This window comes from Microcaecilia unicolor, chromosome 12 (genome assembly GCF_901765095.1).
Source record: "Microcaecilia unicolor chromosome 12, aMicUni1.1, whole genome shotgun sequence".
Taxonomy (NCBI): domain Eukaryota; kingdom Metazoa; phylum Chordata; class Amphibia; order Gymnophiona; family Siphonopidae; genus Microcaecilia; species Microcaecilia unicolor.
In genome coordinates this window covers 103,898,348-103,920,718 of record NC_044042.1, presented here as the reverse complement: position 1 = coordinate 103,920,718, position 22,371 = coordinate 103,898,348, and the positions used below count along the sequence as shown (strand labels likewise).

At 45.6% G+C, this 22,371-nt stretch overlaps 1 protein-coding gene across 2 annotated transcripts in view; it reads left to right on the top strand.

The window, feature by feature from the left end:
* Window positions 1-19,294, top strand: part of LOC115481964 (protein HEG-like) — a 196,722-nt gene extending 177,428 nt beyond the window's left edge. Inside the window, exons 9-12 of one of the 2 annotated variants that reach the window (XM_030221465.1) lie at window positions 7,728-7,765; window positions 8,358-8,445; window positions 12,908-13,085; window positions 18,916-19,294. In XM_030221465.1, the coding sequence (XP_030077325.1) occupies window positions 7,728-7,765; window positions 8,358-8,445; window positions 12,908-13,085; window positions 18,916-19,047 (436 nt within the window). In that variant the 3' untranslated portion in view covers window positions 19,048-19,294. The remainder of the gene's footprint in view (window positions 1-7,727; window positions 7,766-8,357; window positions 8,446-12,907; window positions 13,086-18,915) is intronic. The other variant, XM_030221466.1, reaches the window with a different exon arrangement.
* Window positions 19,295-22,371: the final 3,077 nt, after the last annotated feature.

Sequence of the window (22,371 nt, the reverse complement as noted above, 5' to 3'; positions counted from 1 at the left end):
GTCTATGTATGGTTACCCCCTGTATCTCTGGGTCTAACAAGATAGTATGGAGTAGGGGTTCAAGATATAGTAAAAACAGTAACGGTGACATCGGGCAGCCCTGTCGCACCCCTCGCTCCACCCGAAAGGAAGCGGATCTAGTTCCATTTATCAATATCTCTGCCTGGCTTTCACCGCCTCCAGATACCAGTCCCCCCAACCCGATGTAATCTAACACCTGGAACAAATAATCCCAATTCACCTTATCAAAGGCTTTGGCAGCATCTAGGCTTACCAGTAGTAGTGGGTCTCCCGTCTTCTGCCCGTATGCCCCTGCTAGTAGCACCCTGCGCATGTGTTGGGTGGCCTGCCGCCCCCTCACAAACCCTACTTGATGTACTCCAACAAGGCTAGGTATATAAGACATCAATCTCTCTGCCAGCACCCGAGACAGTATTTTAACGTCTACATTCAGTAGCGATATGGGTCGGTATGCCTCAACCTGGTCCTGCGACTTATCTGGCTTCAGAATTAGGGTTATTAAAGCCATATTCTCTCCAGGTGAGAAGAACCCCCGTTCCACCACCGCGTCAAAATACTCCACCAGGGGCCCATTCACTTGCTGTAACAGCAACCGATAATATTCATTGGAGAGCCCATCCGCCCCCGGTGCAGAACCCAGACGTAGCGACTTTAGGACTCTATGGACCTCCTGTGCCCTTATCGGGGCTGTCAACGCCCGTTGTGCCTCTTCCGTTAGCTTAGGCATTCTAGCGTCCTCCAAATAGTCCCATGTTAGTGGGCCCTGAAAGCGTTCCTGTGCAGCGTATATATCTGTGAAGTAAGTTTGAAACGTCTTTGTGATCTCCTGCGGTTGGGTTACTCTCTTTCCCTTATTATTCACCACGGCTGGTATAAATTGTCGTGGCATGTTAGCTCTTGCTATTCTCGCTAGAAGTTTACCCGACTTATTGCCAAAGCGCTGAAAATTCATTCGCCTGATCATCAGTTCCTTTAGAGCCTGATCGTGTATAAGGGAATTCAATGCTACCTGGGCCGCAGACATCAACTCCTTATTAGACTCGGTTGGGTGTAATAAATATTTCCTCCTTGCTGATCCATATTCCCTCTCTAGTCTCAGGATACCTGAAGCCAGGCGTTTCTTCCTGGCACTCAGGTATGCTATCACATGCCCCCTCATAACTGCCTTGGAGGCTTCCCAAAATGTTATTGGCGACTCGCAAGTGGCTAAATTCGTGTCTACATAGAATTGCCATTTCTTAAATAAATAGTCTTTAAATTGTGGATCCTGGTATAGGTATGAAGGGAATCTCCAGCGCCCACCCTCTGGAATCCCCCCTGAAAGCTCTAAATCAATCCAGATCATATTATGATCCGATACTGCCATTGGGCCTATTGTTGCTGCCTGGACTTTAAAGAACCACGAGGTAGATATCAAGATGTAATCTATTCTAGACCAAGATTGATGGGCCTTTGACTGGTGAGTATAATCTTTAGTGGTGGGGTGGAGGGATCTCCATGCATCTGTCAGATGTAATTGATCGCAAAGAATCGGCAGTCCCTTCCCCCTCCCCACCCCTGGAGTCGCCTGGGGGGAGAGTCTGTCTAATGTAGGGTCTTGTACTTGATTGAAATCGCCTGCCCACACCCAGGGTGCATCTGTGTATTTCATTCCCAGCGCAATAAGAGACTGAAAAAATTTTGGGCTATAGTTATTTGGGCCATAGACTGTATACAAGTAGAATTTTTGCCCCTGGTAGTTAATGTACAATAAAACAATCTGTCCCTCTGTGTCCTTATATATCAGTTTTGTTTGACATGGCAGTCCCTTCCCAACTAGTATGACCACTCCACTTTTCCTATTCCCTGATGAGGAGAAGTAGCAATCGCCCACCCATTGCTGCTTGAGTTTTGCATGTTCTGCATCCGTCAATTTTGTTTCCTGTAAACATGCTATGTTTGCCCCCTGCCTCTTAAGTTGTGTGAGGATCTTGTACCTTTTCACTGGTGAGGTAATACCAGAGACGTTCCAAGATATAATCTTTAGATTATTACGATTAATATCTCTTCTTCCTCATGGGTACCTTCAGAATACTAATGTCAAACTCCCCAGGAGCCCAGCCCCTCTCCCAGGGAGGCTTGCACTGTGTCTTTACAGGGGACCACCGCAACCTCCCATACATCACCCCTGCGCCATTTACACCATCCACCATCTCATCTGGCATTAATCCCCTCCCCTCCTTTTGTGTACCCCCCTTCCCTCCCCCCCCCCCCCGAATCTCCCCCCCCTCCCGAACAACAACAACAACTTGAAAGTCACCTTAATGTTGAGGTTCTCTAACCCCCATGTCCAAGAGTCTGTTGCCCTGCAAACTGTTCCTCATAAATGTCCACGGACCTTAACTCCAGCTCTTGTCCCAAACCAGTGGTTCTCCGTACTGTGCAAGTTCTTCCGTTCAGCTGGTGTTGCCACTATCTCTTTTGCTTTCAAGGCCACCCACAAAGTCTTTAGCTGCTTGTTCCGAATCAAACGATCTCCGGACTCCATTCTGTTTAATTTTTAATACTGCTGGGTATATTAACATGAAGGGGATTTGCAAGGTATGCAGCCAGCTACACAGCGGGGTGAACACTTTCCGTCTCTCTTGCAAAGCAGCAGAGTAGTCCTGATATATTCGTACAGGGTTACCTTTAAACTTTGTGGACTCCCGTTTCAAACGATAGCCATTCAATATTTCTGTTTTGTGTGCAAAGTTGTGAACTTTGATTATCACTGGCCTCGGTGTCTGGCGGTCTTCTCGAGCGCATCCCAGCCTGTGCGCTCTCTCCAAGCTCAGGGGCCCCGCATGGTCAGAAAGGGCGAACTCGTTTTTGAGCCAGGCCTCCAGCTCCGTGATAAGAATTCTGTCTCCCACCGACTCCGGCACACCGATCAGCCGTAGGTTAGACCGTCTGGACCTGTTTTCCAGTTCATCTATTTTAACAGTAAGTGAGTCTACAGAGTCTTTAAGTTTACTCAAGGCCGCCGGGGTTGTCGGGGTGGCGTCTTCCAGATTTGAGACGCGTTGCTCAAGTTCTCCGGTTCGCCGGGTGAGCTCCGCCTGTGATGCTGTAAAGTTTGCAATTTGCGTCAAGAGTTTCTCCAGCCTTGGTTCTATGGTGGCTTCCACTACCGCTGTCAGCTATGCGAGTTGCTCCTTAGAGAATCCCGCGCTTCCACCTGGCGGCCATTTTGTTTCCCCCAACGCGTCTTCCACCCGAGGCTATTCTTTGTCGCGTTTACTTGTTCTACTCGCCATCACCTTGGAAGTGGAATCCACAAATTTGTCCATGCCACTTTGGACTATCCGCTGGTGTTCTTGGACCGCTGTTCTGTTGCACAGGGTTAGATTTAAGCCGCAAAGGGGGGCCAGATTTTTCAGAGAGAGCTCTCCTCACGTCCTGCTCCCTCTAGCACATCACGTGACCTCGGCCAACTTGGCAGAGTTTAAAAAGGGGTTAGACGGTTTCCTAAAGGACAAGTCTAAAAACCACTACTAAATGGACTTGGGAAAAATCCACAATTCCAGGATTAATATGTATAGAATGTTTGTATGTTTGGGAAGCTTGCCAGGTGCCCTTGGCCTGGATTGGCCGCTGTCGTGGACAGGATGCTGGGCTCGATGGACCCTTGGTCTTTTCCCAGTGTGGTATTACTTATTAAACAAGGCAAATATATAATCGTTGCATAAGTACGTAAGTACTTGCCATCCGCTGTGTGATAGTATATATCCCTAGTGAAGCATACAAGTTCAAGTTGCAGACAGATTGTTCGGTCTTTCACCAGATTTTTAGTGGAAGACAGATAATTCCCATTTCTTCTCTTTAGAAGTCCACCCCTGGGTATTGGAGCTCATGCTACATACCTGGGAGTTATTCACAAATTATTTCTCTGTGATTTATGGGTTAGAAGACTACCCAGAGCTTTGTCTCTTGCTGGGACCTGCATAAGGGGATTCTTCTTCCTTCCTTCTCCTACCACATCAAACACTGATCCCCATTCCCTCCCAACCTCCATTCTGAAACGCTGATCCTACTCCCTCCCCCCCCCCCCAACCGAGGAGCACTGGTCCCTTTAATAAGAACCCCACCTCCTGTTCACCCATTCAGGCTTCCCTTTAAAATCTCTGGTGGTCTACGGTTCACAGGGCCGGAGCGATGCCCACTCATTCCTGCCCATCATGGCTCCAATGTCAAAATCGCCGCCACAGTGACATAGCTAGGACTGAGATGGGCCCCCTATAACACCATCACTCAAGAGCTCCAGTGAACAAACCATGCAAAAAGCAAACACATTCACACCTGCATAGAAAACCTGTCACAGTAATAGAAATTGAAATGCAAGAAGGAACGGTACAGTATAGGGGATGAAGTGCTTCAGTGTGCGAAGGAAGAGCGGGACTTGGGTGTGATTGTGTCTGATGACCTTAAAGCTTTCAAACAGATAGAAAAAGTGACAGCCAAAGCCAGAAGGATGCTTGGGTGCATAAAGAGAGGCATGACCAGCAGGAAAAAGAAGGCGATAGTGTCGTTGTATAAGTCTCTGGTGAGGCCCCATTTGGAGTACTGCGTGCAGTTCTGGAGACCACACCTACGGAAAGATATAAACAGGATGGAGTCGGTCCAGAGGGTGGCTACAAAATTAGTAAGTGGTCTTGAATGCAAAAATTATAGGGACAGGCTTATGAACCTCAACATGAATACGCTGGAAGTGAGGAGGAAGAGAGGAGAAATAATAGAAACGTTTAAATATCTCAAGGGCATTTATGTACAGGAAGAGAGCCTTTTCCAAATGAAGGAGAGCTCTGGAATGAGGGGGCATATGACAAAGTTAAGAGGGAATAGGCTTAGGAGTAACCTAAGGAAGTATTATTTCACAGAAAGGGTGTTGGAGGCGTGGAATGGCCTCCCGGTGGAGGTGGTATCTTTAACAAAGAAGGAATCTTTTCAACTGATATTGCTGATAAGGAGGGCCCCCATCCTTCACTTAATGGGCGCCCTCTAGACAGGCTCTCTGGCTAGGTAATTATATTAAAAGAAATTTTCTGTCATAGTCAATCGTGACCACTGCATTAAAAAGTCTGTAGGAACTGAATGAGGTCTCTTTCTTCTATACAACCTGTTTAGCTACCTGTAGAGTGTCCCTGCAGCCACATCAAAACTCACCATCACAAAAGGATAAGATTCACTTGTAATTTCTGACAAAATTTTCAAAAAATGAGTGGTATCTTTAACAAAGAAGGAATCTTTTCAACTTCAGTTCTTAGAAAGTAATCCACAAATCATGAAAACGGTTCCAACACCAATTGCCGTAGTGACATAATAGACCTCTCAGAGGGAATGACCAATTCTTATGTACTTTTGGTATCAAATTCAACACTAGTGTACTAGGAGGTTGTTTGTTTAAATATTTGTAGTCTCTAGATGGTAGGAAACCTTCTTCAACACCTGTCTTGGTAATCCTTTGTATCTGTTGTTGTATTCTGCTTTTTAACATATTTATAAATGACCTAGAGATGGGAGTAACTAGTGAGGTAATTAAATTTGCTGATGACACAAAATTATTCCAAATAGTTAAATCGCGGGAGGATTGTGAAAAATTACAAGAGGACCTTACGAGACTGGGCGTCTAAATGGCAGATGATGTTTAATGTGAGCAAGTGCAAAGTAATGCATGTGAGAAAGAGGAACCCGAATTATAGCTACGTGGAACCCGAATTATAGCTACGTGGAACCCGAATTATAGCTACGTCATGCAAGGTTCCACGTTAGGAGTCATCGACCAAGAAAGGGATTTAGGTGTCGTCATTGATGATACATTGAAATCTTCTGCGGCTGCTAAGAAAGCAAATAGAATGTTAGGTATTATTAGGAAAGGAATGGAAAACAAAAATGAGAACATTATAATGCCTTTGTATCGGTCCATGGTACGGCTGCACCTCGAATATTGTGTTCAATTCTGGTCTCCGCATCTCAAAAAAGATATAGTGGAATTAGAAAAGGTGCAGAGAAGGGCGACGAAAATGATAAAGGGGATAGGATGACTTCCCTATGAGGAAAGGCTAAAGTGGCTGGGGCTCTTCAGCTTGGATGAGGGGAGATATGATAGAGGTCTATAAAATAATGAGTGGAGTGGAATGGGTAGACATCAAGCGTCTGTTTACGCTTTCCAAAAATACTAGGACTAGGGGGCATGCGATGAAGCTACAAAGTAGTAAATTTAAAATGAATCGGCGAAACCTTTTCTTCACTTAACGTGTAATTAAACTCTGGAATTCATTGCCAGAGAATGTGGTAAAGGCGGTTAGCTTAGTGGAATTTAAAAAAGGTTTCTTGCCAGGTATTTGTTACCTGGATTGGCCACTGTTGGAAACAGGATGCTGGGCTTGATGGACCTTTGGTCTTTCCCAGTATAGTAATACTTATGTAATGACCTTTCATATCTAGCGATCCAATTTCTTTTAACAATTTAGATTTAAAAGTGTATGAAATAGGGTGCAAAGGTCCAGGTGGTACCCAAGTGGAATGAGATCTTTTGATATCTTTATCAAATCCCATTTCCTTATTATCAAAAAATATTCTTAATAGTAATCTCTCAGAGTCAATCATGAATTGAAAGTGGTCAAATCCAGAAACAAGAACAAATGCAGGCCTTTTAGGATCAGTGAATGACAACGGAACCCACCAATACAGGGAGATGTTATAAGCAAGTTTTGATCAACTAGCTGTTTTGAATGTGCTGGGTTGTTGAGATTCTTTCCCTCTGGCATTCTGTTGGGTATTTTTGTTCAACACCAACCCAATAAGAGCTTTCTAAAGGTCAAAATTCAAGTGTAGACATGAATTTTGACCTTTAGAAAGCTCTTATTGGGTTGATGTTGAACAAAAATACCCAATAGAATAAATCCCACAGGTAAAATGAACAAGAGTATCTTCTACCTTCAGACAGTGTTGCAAGCTTCAGACTGGGCTCCGGTGTCTTGCACCTTGGCTGCCTCCTTAAAGGGAGACTGAGATCTGCTCTCACATTCCTCTTATTATAGGACAGTAGACTCCTCCCTTATTCACCAACCCCTATCCTGATTGGAGGATCTGCTGATCCATGGATTCTATTGGAAGAGCCACAGGACCTCTCTCTGTCATGTGCTGTACCTCTTCTAGCTGTTTCCATGGGAATTGATCTTGTGGTCCACACGATTGGTGAACTCTATTTTCCCTTACAGGACTGAAGCTGATTCTTTGGTGTTGGTCCCCCACCTTCATCTTTTTCTCCTAGGCCTGAGTTTTCTTATGGGATGGGACATAGACCCTGTCACAGTGTGCATGTGTCTCTCTCTCCCCTCCCCCTGCCCCCTCTCCTTTGGTCTGGCTCTCTCTCTGTCTCTTTCCTCTGCTTCTCCCCAACTCTCCGGCTCCCCTTCCCCTCCCCCTGGACATGGCATCTCTCCAGTTCTCCTCCCCCCATGCCTGGGTCCAGCATCTCTTCAACTCCTCACCTGCCTGCTGTTCCTGTAAGCGTGCAGGCGGATCACTGCAGAGACAGAACTGTAAAGCTGCCTCTCTCTGGCATCGTGTACAAAACTCGCGAAGCAGTCCCAGTATAATAATGTCACAGTATAATAATGGGCTTGGAAAAGGCTTGGTTGGCATCTTCTGCTGTGCCTGATGAAATGAATTGTGTGTTTCAGATGTCCATTTGGATACGGAGGCTTTAACTGCACTGATTGTAAGTAATCTGTCCTCATTTGAGTCTTTTGATATGCAGTGGTGCCATCAGAAAAGCCTCACTAAGGTGTGCACCTGCTTCATATGTTGAGCACGTGTTGCATGCATGCCTTTTTTGCTTTGGATGGGGGCAGATATCCTCTGCTGTGCAATTCAAAAAGTTTGGGTGATAAGGCGGGTCCACGCAGTCTGGATCCCTGAGGTATTATCATCCTACAGAGCACAGCTCACATGACTCTTCACCCAACGCATAATTAAACTCTGGAATTCGTTGCCGGAGAACGTGGTGAAGGCGGTTAGCTTGGCAGAGTTTAAAAAGGGGTTAGACGGTTTCCTAAAGGACAAGTCCATAAACCACTACTAAATGGACTTGGGAAAAATCCACAATTCCAGGAATAACATGTATAGAATGTACGTTTGGGAAGCTTGCCAGGTGCCCTTGGCCTGGATTGGCCGCTGTTGTGGACAGGATGCTGGGCTCGATGGACCTTTGGTCTTTTCCCAGTGTGGCATTACTTATGTACTTAAGTACTTACGTACAGTACTTCATTTCACTGTGTCCTCCTGCTGTCATCTTCTCTCCTTTTACCTAGCCTCTCTCCTGGCTCTTGTGATTGTGTCCTGTGTCCTGGGGTTACTGCTGCTGATTCTCTTACTTGCATTCTTCTTCACATGCTGTCGGTGAGTATAGAAGACAGGTTCTCTGCATGCGACGCAGCTCAGTGCTCAACAGTTTGCAGGGGCAGATTGTTTAGGTCTCTTAGCTCGGGTTTCCCAGTACGTATGTTGCACAAGCCACAGTGGGAATAATTTGATAAAGGCTTTTGTGTGTATGTATGGAAAATATATGGGCGTAAAATGTCGCTTGTAAAATTAATCCCCATGTTGTATATTATTTATTTATATTTCACCTTTTACAAGGTGGAGTTCATCACAACATTCCTAAGAAAACTTGTAAAAAAAGGGAATCAATATTCAGCCAGTTGAGCTCAGCATTTTGCTGACCACCACCAGTGTTAAACCCGGATATTTATTTATTTATATCATTTATACCCTGCCTATTACCACACAGAGCAGCCACTAAGCGGCTTACAATGAACAAATAAATCAGTTGCAATGGCAGAAGAGAAGGACCGGAGGAATAAGGGAAAGAGGGGGAGAGTTAGAATACAATATATCATTAGTAGAAATAGAAAACAAAAAGAAGAAGAGAAAGCAGGAGTCCTAAATCAGGTCTTGACTCGCCGGGACACTCAAGGCAGGAAACCAGGAGGAAACGGGCCCCTTCGTCCTAAGCACAGAGCAGCCACAGAAGAGAAGACCAGCTGCCCGATCAATCCAAGGCATCCAGGTAGTGCAGGTTCTAACGGGCCTCCTCTAAATGTCCAACCGCCGGGCTCTCCGTCATCCGCTACTGCTCCGCCGATCCGACAGAAGAGGAGGAGCCGGTGTCGGCAGGGGGGAACAGCTCCAAGACTACAGCCAAAAGCCCGCCAAGATAATGACAGCAGAGGCAGCAGACTCCCCTCCAGCGACGAGACTGCAGCGCCAAGTGCAGCTAATGGATCCAGCACCATGCCCGGCAGCACTCCTACCCGTCTCCTCCATCAGCAGCACCTCCCTGCTCGAGTCCACCACAGATGAATCACCCCACAGCGCTGGGCTTCCAGCATTGAATTTTCTTGGTATCCGGAGCCGGCTAACACATAGAGGGAAATAATGGAAAGGGACACCCAAGTTTTGCTGAGGACATCCTCGCAAAACATCCCGGTGGAGGGGCAGGGAAACCCGTATTATCGAAACAATATGGATGTCCACCTTTTGTTTCAATAATACGGTTGGGGACGCCCAAATCTTGGCATTTAGGTCGTCCTTAGAGATGATCGTCCCTAGATTTGGTCATTTCTGATTTTTGGCGATAATGGAAACCAAGGACGCCCATCTCAGAATCGACCAAAAGCAAGCCCTTTGGTCGTGGTAGGAGCCAGCATTTCTAGTGCACTGGTCCCCCTGACATGCTAGGACACCAACCGGGCACCCTAGGGGGCACTGCAGTGGACTTCACAAATTGCTCCCAGGTACATACAGTGGTGGAAATAAGTATTTGATCCCTTGCTGATTTTGTAAGTTTGCCCACTGACAAAGACATGAGCAGCCCATAATTGAAGGGTAGGTTATTGGTAACAGTGAGAGATAGCACATCACAAATTAAATCCGGAAAATCACATTGTGGAAAGTATATGAATTTATTTGCATTCTGCAGAGGGAAATAAGTATTTGATCCCCCACCAACCAGTAAGAGATCTGGCCCCTACAGACCAGGTAGATGCTCCAAATCAACTCGTTACCTGCATGACAGACAGCTGTCGGCAATGGTCACCTGTATGAAAGACACCTGTCCACAGACTCAGTGAATCAGTCAGACTCTAACCTCTACAAAATGGCCAAGAGCAAGGAGCTGTCTAAGGATGTCAGGGACAAGATCATACACCTGCACAAGGCTGGAATGGGCTACAAAACCATCAGTAAGACGCTGGGCGAGAAGGAGACAACTGTTGGTGCCATAGTAAGAAAATGGAAGAAGTACAAAATGACTGTCAATCGACAAAGATCTGGGGCTCCACGCAAAATCTCACCTCGTGGGATATCCTTGATCATGAGGAAGGTTAGAAATCAGCCTACAACTACAAGGGGGGAACTTGTCAATGATCTCAAGGCAGCTGGGACCACTGTCACCACGAAAACCATTGGTAACACATTACGACATAACGGATTGCAATCCTGCAGTGCCCGCAAGGTCCCCCTGCTCCGGAAGGCACATGTGACGGCCCATCTGAAGTTTGCCAGTGAACACCTGGATGATGCCGAGAGTGATTGGGAGAAGGTGCTGTGGTCAGATGAGACAAAAATTGAGCTCTTTGGCATGAACTCAACTCGCCGTGTTTGGAGGAAGAGAAATGCTGCCTATGACCCAAAGAACACCGTCCCCACTGTCAAGCATGGAGGTGGAAATGTTATGTTTTGGGGGTGTTTCTCTGCTAAGGGCACAGGACTACTTCACCGCATCAATGGGAGAATGGATGGGGCCATGTACCGTACAATTCTGAGTGACAACCTCCTTCCCTCCGCCAGGGCCTTAAAAATGGGTCGTGGCTGGGTCTTTCAGCACGACAATGACCCAAAACATACAGCCAAGGCAACAAAGGAGTGGCTCAGGAAGAAGCACATTAGGGTCATGGAGTGGCCTAGCCAGTCACCAGACCTTAATCCCATTGAAAACTTATGGAGGGAGCTGAAGCTGCGAGTTGCCAAGCGACAGCCCAGAACTCTTAATGATTTAGAGATGATCTGCAAAGAGGAGTGGACCAAAATTCCTCCTGACATGTGTGCAAACCTCATCATCAACTACAGAAGACGTCTGACCGCTGTGCTTGCCAACAAGGGTTTTGCCACCAAGTATTAGGTCTTGTTTGCCAGAGGGATTAAATACTTATTTCCCTCTGCAGAATGCAAATAAATTCATATACTTTCCACAATGTGATTTTCCGGATTTAATTTGTGATGTGCTATCTCTCACTGTTACCAATAACCTACCCTTCAATTATGGGCTGCTCATGTCTTTGTCAGTGGGCAAACTTACAAAATCAGCAAGGGATCAAATACTTATTTCCACCACTGTAGCTCCCTTACCTTGTGTGCTGAGCTCCCCAAAACCCACTACCCACAACTGTATACCACTACCATAGCCCTTAGGGGTGAAGGGGGGCACCTAGATGTGGGTACAGTGGGTTTGTGGTGGGTTTTGGAGGGCTCACATTTACCACCACAAGTGTAACAGGTGGGGGGGGGGGGGGGGGTGGGCCTGGGTCCACCTGCCTAAAGTGCACTGCACCCACTAAAACTGCTCCAGGGACCTGCATACTGCTGTGATGAACCTGAGTATGACATTTGATGCTGGCATAGAGGCTGGCACAAAAGATTTTAAAAGATGTTTTTGAGGGTGGGAGGGTTTAGTGACCACTGGGGGAGTAAAGGGAGGTCATCCCCGATTCTATCCGGTGGTCATCTGGTCAGTTTGGGCACCTTTTTTTGCCTTGGTCGTAAGAAAAACAGGACCAGGTAAAGTCGTCCAAGTGCTCGTCAGGGACGCCCTTTTTTTTCCATTATGGGTTGAGGACGGCCATGTGTTAGGCACGCCCAAGTCCCGCCTCCAACACGCCCCCATGAACTTTGGTCGTCCTTGAGACGGAAAGCAGTTGGGGACGCTCAAAATCGGTATTCGATTATGCCGATTTGGGAAACCCTGGGAGAAGGACGCCCGTCTTCTGATTTGTGTTGAAAGATGGGCGTCCTTCTCTTTTGAAAATGAGCCTGATAGCCGGTTAAGTGCGTTATTCACCGGCTATGAGCTACCACATAAACATAGGACGGACTTTTATGAGGACCTATGTATGCGGTTAACCTGGCCAGTTAAGTTCTGAATATCAGAACGTAACCAGCTAAGTGCAGACTCCAACCCCAGAACGCCCACAAAATAGCCAGTGTAGACTTCAGTGCTAACCAGTTAACTGCCACTGAAAAATAGCGGTTAGGTCTGAACAGGCGATTTAACCAGCAGGAGCCATTTCTGGCCGGTTAAAATGCTTTGAATATCGACGTGATAATCAATACTTTAATAGCAATAATTCTGAAATTCTTCTCCGTTAATATGATTGCCATAATATTCCTGTGCACCTTATCTGTTATATATACTCTGATTCTCTATTCCATCAATGTGATTGTAGTTGTATTATATTGTAAGCCACATTGAGCCTGCAAATAGGTGGGAAAATGTGGGATATAAATGCAGCAAAATAAAATACATACATAAAACTAAATAAATTGCAAATATATTAAGAACATTAGGCAAATCTTCAGCCTTGTGTAGAGTCAACCCCTCAGTTTACTAGCATAATACTGTCTCACACTGGCAGCTGCACTAACACTGCGCTCCCTTCTTTGACAGAAGTGGCACGGCAGATCTTTTGGCTCTCTTCCCTAACACTCTGCCCAGCATTCCCCTCCATTATTGGACAGAAAGCTCTGCACAGAATTATTTCAACTTGGTTGATTCTTCTTGGATGAAATTGATTGTATATTTCAGGTCAAAGGTACCATCTAGTGCACCATCTTACGAGCAGGAATCCTACTTGAGGTGGCCAAAGCAAGAAGCACTGAAGATTCCCCGTGTGACCATGAGCTGGGACAGCAGCCACATTGAGATGCAAGAAAATGGAAACAGGAACAACTTGGAGGAGAGCCCTGTGGGCAATGGGAATGTGGTGAGTGGTAGACTGGGAGCAATGTGGTGTCCAAGAATAGGATCTGAGACCCAAGCCTGGCAAATACATTACACCTCTTTTTCAGTGATTGGGTCAGCAGTTACAGAAAAATCCAGACCTTAAACACAAAGGGGAGAGATAATAAGTACCACCTACTTTCCTCTACAGGATAAGAGCATAACAGATGATGGACACGCCTGTAACTTATGCATTGATCACTCACACCAGCCAGACAGCTGTTGGAACTACTTGTGCCTAAATGCTGGAGACAGAAACGGAGAAAAATGTAGGCACATAAAGACCATAAGGCCTATCTGGTCTGTCCATCCATGCCATCTACTCTCCCTATCACTCCCTTAGAGCTCTCTTGAATTCAGGTATTGTTTTCATCTCCACCACTTCCACTGGGAGGCTGTTCCACGAATTCACCACCCTTTACGTGAAGAAGTATTTTCTCAGGTTACTTCTGAGTCTATCCCCTTTTACCTTCATCCTATGTCTCCTCATTCCAGAGCTTCCTTTTATTTGAAAGAGACTCGTCTTCTCTGCATTTATGCTGTGTAGGTTTTTAAATGTCTCTACCATATCACCTCTCTCCCACCTTTCTTCCAAAATATACATATTGAGATATGAAGACCACTGACCATTTTAGTAGCCGCCCTCTGGACCGACTCCATCCTGTTTATATCTTTTTGAATAGAGAGATGTGGTAGCCGTGTTAGTCCACTTCTAAAGCCAGTCAATAGAAACAGAATAAAATAAAACATAGAAAAGAAAATAAGATGATACCTTTTTTATTGGCCTAACTTAATACATTTTTTTGATTAGCTTTCAAAGGTAGCCATTCTTCATCAGATCAGAAATAAGCAAATTTTGATAAGTAACAGCATATATAAGTGAAACATCAAAGTATTTCAGTGACAGTCTGAAGGGATGAGGGAGGGGTGTGCTAGGTGAGAGACAGAGAGGGCTGAGAGGATGAGGGACAGGGAGATATGCATGGTGATCAGAGGGTGAGAAAGAAGTGAAATTTCATGGTTTATAATGGGCTAGAAAACCCAGATCTTTGTTAAATCCTGTCTGGTGGGTGTCAAAATATTTAATCATTTTGACTTCAAAGGTCTTACGTTCCTGTATTGTTTTAAAGTTTCCTTTTAGTATTCTCACCATAAAATCATTGGTATAGTGTTTTGGTTTTGCAAAGTGCTGTCCCACAGAGGTAACATCCTGGTTGGCACTGGCATTTTTCATATGATGTCTATGTAAATTAAATCTCTTCTTCAGCATATGGCTTGTTTCTCCAATATAGCACCCTTTGTAGGTAGATATTTATTTATTTATTGCATTTGTATCCCACATTTTCCCACCTCTTTGCAGGCTCAATGTGCCTTACAATCATCATGAATGCTGGAAATATATTAGAAATAGACATTTAGTGTTACAGAAGGATCTTGGGCAACATGATAATGATAAAACATGATAGTGGTATAACAAGCAGATATAGTAAGACAGTTCTGAATATATGTGGAGGAGTTGTGTATAATCACATCGGTTGATCTTTGTGGTATGCCTTGTTAAAGAGATGGGTCTTCAGTAGTTTGCGGAAGTTCGTTAATTCGTAAATCGTTTTTAAGTTGCGCGGCAATGCGTTCCATAACTGTGTGCTCAAGTAGGTAAAGTTTGACACGTGCGTTAGTTTGTATTTCAGCCCTTTGCAGTTAGGGAAGTGCAGATTAAGGAATGTGCAGGATGATCTTTTGGCATTCCTGGGTGGTAAGTCTATCAGGTCTGACATGTAGGCTGGTGCATCTCCATGAATGATTTTGTGAACTAGGGAGCATATTTTGAACGTGATGCGTTCTTTAAGTGGGAGCCAGTGTAGTTTTTCTCGTAGGGGTTTAGCACTTTCATATTTTGCTTTACCGAATATGAGTCTTGCTGCAGTGTTCTGGGCTGTCTGAAGTTTCTTGATTATTTGCTCTTTATAGCCGGCAAAGAGTGCATTGCAGTAGTCTAGATGGCTGAGCACCATTGATATCATTTTTACAGCGGAAATAGTTGTGAGTTAGAATACATTTGTGTTATGATTGGGGTCTGAACCCCTCTCAAACTTACCTCTTTCCTGGGGGTCAGCTTCTTAGCTGGCTTCTGTTTCTTTTCTCTGTCCTTTCTGAGCTGGCTCTGTCTCTCTGTGCTGGCAGCTTCCAGCAGCATGGCTCTAATTGTTTCACTATACTGCACCTGTGTGTGTGTTGCCTGAGTTGCTCTAGCTCTCTTTGGGTGTACTGGCTTCAAGTGCTTCACAGTGTTGCATTGGTGTGGGTTGGGCCTCTGGGTCAGTGTGCTTTTGCCTAGGTCTAGGGAGTGTGACATCATCAGGGAGGGCCTTGATAAGGAAGTGGTGTTGTTTCCTTCAGAGCCTTTGCAACGGTGGTGTTTGCTTTAGGTAGGGTGGTGCAGTGTGCACTTCTGACTTTGTGTCTAGTTTCCCTGCTTGCTTTTGCTAAGGTCCAGGTTAGTGTTAGTGCAGTGTGCACTGGTGACTGTGTGTTTAGCTTTCCTGCTTTTCCCTTATGGTTCCCCTGCTTTTCCCTCTTGGTTTTGGAAGCATTGCTGTGTGTAGGGCTTTGGAAGCTCTGTTGCTGATAGAAGTACTTCAGGGTTTGGTGTTGTTAGGAACACTGCAGAGTTTGCTGTTAGAAGTACTTCTGGTGTTTGTGCTATTGGGAGCATTGCAGTCTTTGCTGTTGGTGTTTGGTGATTTAGAATCACTTTTGGCTTATTTGTTAGCTTCCCTTCTTTTTCCTTGTGGCTCCCCTGTCTTCCCTTTCAGTGCTAGGAGCTCTTCTGGTTGCTTGCCAGAGTAGTGCTTGGGAAGCACCTTGTTAGTTGTATCTAGCTTGCTAGAGCAGTGCTTAGGTAGCTTGTTAGTTTTGTGTTTAGCTTATTAGTGTAGAGCTCTGCTAGTAGCTTGGTGCTTAGTAGCACCTGTGTTAGCTTTGTGTTTAGTTCCCTGCTCTGTTAGTTTAGGGCTTAGGAAGTCCCTTTCTTGAGCAGGGATTAGGAGCTCCTGTTTAGTATAGGGCTTAGGAAGTCCTTTTGTCAGTTTTCTGTTAGGAACACTCCTGCTGGTTTAGGGCTTGGGAGCACGTAGATCAGTTTAGGTTTAGGAGCACTTCTGTTTCCAGTCCTGGTCCCTATGTCATCCGGTATCCAGTAAGTCCTGTCAGCTACTCGAACCCAGGAGCTCAACTTCTGGGGGGCTTAGTAGCTAAGTGCAGGTGAAGCTGTGTGGACCAGTCCGGTGTGCTCCAGTCCAGTGTTCCAGTCCTGTGTCCTCCAGTCCGGGGGATTCCAGTCCATGTGTTCCGGCTCGCTGGGCGGTGCCTGCAGTCCCTGCCGGTGCCGGTGTGCTTGCCCAGCGTTGGTTGGTGGGTTTTGCCTGCTGCTGTCGCTCCTCGTCAGCAGCCCAAGGGCTCACATTTGCTCCGTCCAACTGGAACTAAGGATGCATGCAGCTTTCACAGCACGACGAGGATGAAGACCGCGGCTGGGCTGGCGGGAGGTTGGGGTCCCCCGCCAGCTGAAGCAATATTTTAAAAAGCCGGCAGGAGGGAGCAGACCTCAGGGGTAGGTGACGGCGGTAGGCGGGGGAGGGAGGGAGGGTTAACGGCGGTAGGGGGGAGAGTTGACGGCGGTAGGGGGGGCAGCGGCGGCCGGGGGGGGCTATAATGTGCCCCCTCACTCTAGCCCCTGCCCCCCTACTGCAGAACCTCAGATACGCCCCTGCTGTCAGCCCTCTCTGTTTCTCACCTAACCCACCCCTCCCTCATCCTTTCAGACTGTCACTGAAATACTTTGATGTTTCACTTATATATGCTGTTACTTATCAAAATTTGCTTATTTCTGATCTGACGAAGAAGGGCTACCTTCGGAAGCTAATCAAAAAATGTATTGTTAGTCCAATAAAAAAGGTATCATCTTATTTTCTTTTCTATGTTTTATATTATTCCATTTTTATTGACTATCTTTTTGAAGGTACGGTCTCCAGAATTGTACACAATATTCTAAATGTGGCCTCACCAGAGTCTTATACATGGACTTGTGAATGTACATTGGGCTGGCACAAACAGGTAGACTGGCCAGCTTATAATCGAAAGTAATCGCCGGCTATTTCCCGACACAAATCGGGATATGGCTGGCGATTTCCCAAAAGCGGCGAAAAGCGTATAATCGAAAGCTACATTTGCGATAGCTTCGCCGCTTTCCCTTCACCTCGCCGGCGAAAGTTCAAAGGGGCGTGTTGGCAGTGAAGTGAAGGCGGGACATGGGCAGGCTTGGGCGTGGCTACCAGATGGCCGGCTTTTGCGGATAATGGAAAAATAAAACCCGGCGATAAGCAGTATTTTGCTGGGTTTACTTGGTCCTTTTATTTTCATGACCAAGCCTCAAAAAGGTGCCCCAACTGACCAGATGACCACCGGAGGGAATGGGGGATGACCTCCCCTTACTCTCCCAGTGGTCGCCAATCCCCTCCCACACTAAAATTATTAAAATACAAACCTTTTCTGCCAGTCTGTATGCCAGCCTCAAATGTCATACCCAGCACCCTGACAGCTGTATGCAGGTCCCTGGAACAGTTGTTGTTGGTTGCAGTGGACTGCAGAAAGGCAGAGCCAGGCCCATCCCCCCTACCTGTTCCACTTGTGGTGGGTAATATTGAGCCCTCCCAAACCCCCCAAAACCCACTGTACCCACATGTAGGTGCCCCCCTTCAGCCCTTAGGGCTAGGGTAATGGTGCACACTTGTGGGCAGTGGGTTTTGGGGGGGATTTGGGGGGCTCAGCACACAAGGGAAGGGTGCTATGCACCTGGAAGCTAATTTGGTTGTTTATAAAAGATGTTTGAAGTGCCCCCTAGGGTGCCCGGTTGGTGTCCTGGCATGTGAGAGGGACCATTGCACTACAAATGCTGGCTCCTCCCACAGCCAAATGCCTTGGATTTTGCCGGGTTTGAGATCGCCAGCAGTTTTTTCCATTATCGTGGAAAAACAAAACTGGCGATCTCAAACCCGGCGAAATCCAAGGCATTTTCACCGGCCCACAGCGTATTATCGAAAAAAAAGATGGCCGGCCATCTCTTTTGAAAATACGGTTCCGGCCAGCTGTTGCGCCGCTGCCGCCAAAATAGATTGCCGGCGACCTGTTTCGCCGGCGACGTTCGATTATTCCCCTCTGGATGGACTAAATTGGCTTTGTCCGCTGACATCTGTTTTCTGGAGCTTTCTCAGTGATGAAGCTGTTGTGCTGCTGTCAGCCGCAGTAGCCATGGTTGGCCTCTACTATTTTAACTTGTCTCCAGATCTAAGCTAAATACTGCAGTGACCTCCAGTGGGCAGGAAGCAGAATGCAGCTGGATCTAGAGCTGCTTCAGCTCAGTTTCGTTGCAAACTGGTAGCTGGGAGTGCAACTTGGCAGCTCTTGCAGACCTAGGAGAAGCCTAGATGTGTGAAGCCCTTGTTTCCTTCACGTAAATGTAACACTCTCACTAACTGTCTAACCTGGAGAGTTCTAGTGTAGAAGTTGCAGCTACAGACCAGTAGGTATTGTTGCCTCATCCCTTCACTCCTACTAAAGGGAGGAAAATGGGGAGAGTGAATGAGCTAGCACCACAGTTCACATCTGAATGAAACCATGGTGCAAGGTTTTTAAACAGATCTCCTTCCTTGAGGTAGCTGATAAAAAGCTCTCGATACTTATGCTATTTGGATGTTCTCTTTTGTGGCGTAAACTTGATGAGCTTAAACTTGCCCCTCTGTTCTCTGGCTTAGGTTGATGCCAACAGAATGGATAGCTTGAGGACATTTACCTGCAAGAACCCAACCCGCTACTCCTACCTGTGCCAGGGGCAGGATAATCCATATTTTATCAGTGATGACCATGGCCAGGTGAACCTGAAGTGACCCACAGCCATCAACTGTCCATCTGCTGAGGACTCTTATCTCCTATCCACCATTTGCAAAGCTCCATCACTTTGATGCAAATACTAATCACAGGGAGTATGCACAAGGAATGTCTCATTAAGAAAAAATCTAGGGTATCATGTATCTACTGTACTCTGGCAAGAAAAGATGATTTTAAATTACAGGATGTATTTTTATATGCCAATTTTTTACATTCTTTATATGAATTATAAGTGATGCGAGCCTGCTAGTGCCTTATTTCTCTGCACTTAAGGATGCCAGTGATGTTCCCTGTTGCAGAACTGGTTCTCTAATATCTGCATGGTTTATTTATGAAGCATCTTGACTGGGAGTGGGGGTGAGGAGATCATGATGGAACCCAAAAGGTTATTGCAGGGTTCAGTGGGCAGGAAGTACATTCAGTCTCAGTTAAGATTTTATGTGTTTGACTGTACTTAGTCTCATTGAAACCTTTTATCAAACAGGTTCCTTTCTTGCTAGATAACGTTCTTCATTCGAAGAGGTCACAGCGACCAATCAGAGCAGCAGCTTTGGCTTGCCCAGTGGACACATTTCCAACATGCCAGGGGCTGCAGTTAGATCAGTAAGCTGGGACATAGAAGGTCAGAAACCTAAAGTGTTATGAACAAATGTTGTTGTACAGTGTTTTGGAAACCTGTGCTAGCCATTTATATCCGTCATTGTTTGGTCCCAGACTTCAGCCTCTCTACAGAAACTCAGGCTTCTGGGGATCATGACAGAATGTGAAATAGCATGGAATAATGTTAAATATATTATACAAATTCTCTATACACACTGCACTGCTGAGACCACAGAACAGTCAGAAGCAGAGGATTCAGTTCAATCTAAACTGGACGGGTTCTAGATCAGGTGCAAGGTCTCTGATTTAATATAACTCAGATATTGTTCCTCTAATATAAACAGCGCGTAAAGAAATGTTTGTTACATAAGGAAGCTGAGACCAGCAGTCCTAATGTTAGAAGTATACACTGAAAGCATCAGTCATGATGAGATCATGTACAGAAGGAGTCCTCAAATCCAGTTCTCGAGGTCCACAACCCAGCCTGGTTTTCAGGATTTTCACAATGAATACGTATGAGATCTTTGTCCATTCATTGCTTCCATTACATGCAAATAGATTTCCTTGATGTACAGGAATGTAGGCACATAACTACATGTGCAGGAAAGTGTGTCCGTTAGGAGTGTACATTGGTTAGCACACATTCAGTTCATCTGGGTGCCTGAAAGATTTTAAAGCATGCATATGAAGACACATGTAACTACAAAGAGCTCACTGAGAGGGATTATGATCGAGGTCTACAAAATCCTGGTGTAGATCGGATAAAAGTGAATCGAATTTTTCACTCTTTCAAAAAGTACAAAGACCAGGGGAAACTCAATGAAATTACATGGAAATACTTTTAAAACAAATAGGAGGAAATATTTATTCACTCAAAGAATAGTTAAGCTCTGGAACTTGCTGCCGAAGGATGTGGTAATAGCGGTCAGTGTATCTGGGTTTAAAAAAGGTTTGGACAAGTTCCTGGAGGAAAAGTCCATAGTTTGCTATTGATATAGATATGGGGGAGCCACTGCTTGTCTCTGGGATCAGTAGGATGAATCTTACTATTATTTGGGATTCTGTCAGGTACTTGTGACCTGGATTGGCCACTGCTGGAAGCAGGATATTGGGCTAGATGGACCGTTGGTCTGACCCAGTATGGGTTTTTTATGGTCTTAAATTAACAGATCTACAGTTGATTTGCACACATAGAACAGTTTTAGCGCACTCACAATGCTCATATGAAAAATGCATGAAATGAGAAGAATAAAACACCCAAATATCGGGGAAAAATTAGGAAAGAACAACACGAAACTGACTTTTTCTTGGCTTTGCACATCCCTAATGCCCATAAGGTTGATGATAGCACAAGGCGTCATGTGCAGAACTGCGTACATATAAGGAAAGAGAGCACTGCAGCACATTTTCCTAATTTGCTGCTTCCTCAAATGCTGCTAAATCACTCTGATGCCAAATTATTGTCTTCTCCAGTGCTTTGTGCTCAGGCTAATTCTCCTATCCTCATTTTAGTCATAACACTGTATTTAGCGGAGCAAAGCTTGCTCACTCTGCAGGGCTTTAAGAAGAAACCATTATTAAGCATTCAACAAGTAATCTTACTAAACATTCATGCTGTAAATCACAGATCCTTGGCTCCCCGCTGGAAAGTGATTTTAAAAACACAACTCACTTCCTAATTCTACCGTTTTTCCCAACAGGGTGCATCCTCGGATCTTCCAGTGATTGGATTCACTCCAATATAGCTGCAGGTACTTTATGCAGGTTTGTCACGTGGGCCATTAGAAGGAGGCAACATGCAGCCACTTGCTGTGGGGTCGATATTCACTCAGCATTATGCCCGGAAATTCAATGCTCAGCCGTATCCGGGCTTTAGTATTGAATTTTCGGGTTTGTGGAGCCGGCTAAATCATAGCTAGTTTAGTCGATATTCAGCACTTAACTGACTGGGGCACTGCATAAAGATAGGACTGACTTTTGCAGTTATTAATGTGGTTAACCTGGCTGCTAAGTGCTGAATATCAGCTTAACCAGCCTGTGGAGCACCCCCAAAACAGCTAGTTCTGCTTTAAGTGCTAACCAGTCATTTTCAGCAGCTTTCACATGTAGAATTCACTGCCAATAAAAGGTTGAGAAGGGCCTCTTAACTGCTCCCCTTTTGCTCTACCTTCCCCTAAAGAAATAAAATGAATCAGTACAGACCTGCCAAGTCTCCCACTTTCAGTGGGTCATTTCCTGCTGAGGATCAGGATCTCCTGCTGAGTGGCCTCCTGTCCAGCGACAGCAGGAAGCGCCTTCATAAAGCACCATCTCCTGCTACCAATGATTCCATGCCCCATGGCAGCAGGAGATGACATTTTATGAAGGCGTTTCCTGCTGCCTCTAGACGGGGAGACCACTCCTATAGCTGCTGGTCGTGACTGAGCCTTGCTGGGGCGGAGAACTGGGCGGAGTTGTGGTTGGAGCTGGGTGGGGCAATGGGCAGAGCTGGATGGGGCAAGGGGGCTGAGCTGGGGTGGACCCTAAATCTCCTGCTGAGTGGATGAGCCTCCTTGGAAGCTCTGTCAGTAATCAGTATCTGTGAGCAACTATTAGCATACCAAGCACCAAGAATCTGGAAGAACTTAAATCTAGACTATTTAAACGACTATAGTCAATTCAGAAAACATGTAAAAACATTTCTCTTTAAAAAAAAAATTCCTATGTTAATTCCTTTACAGTGC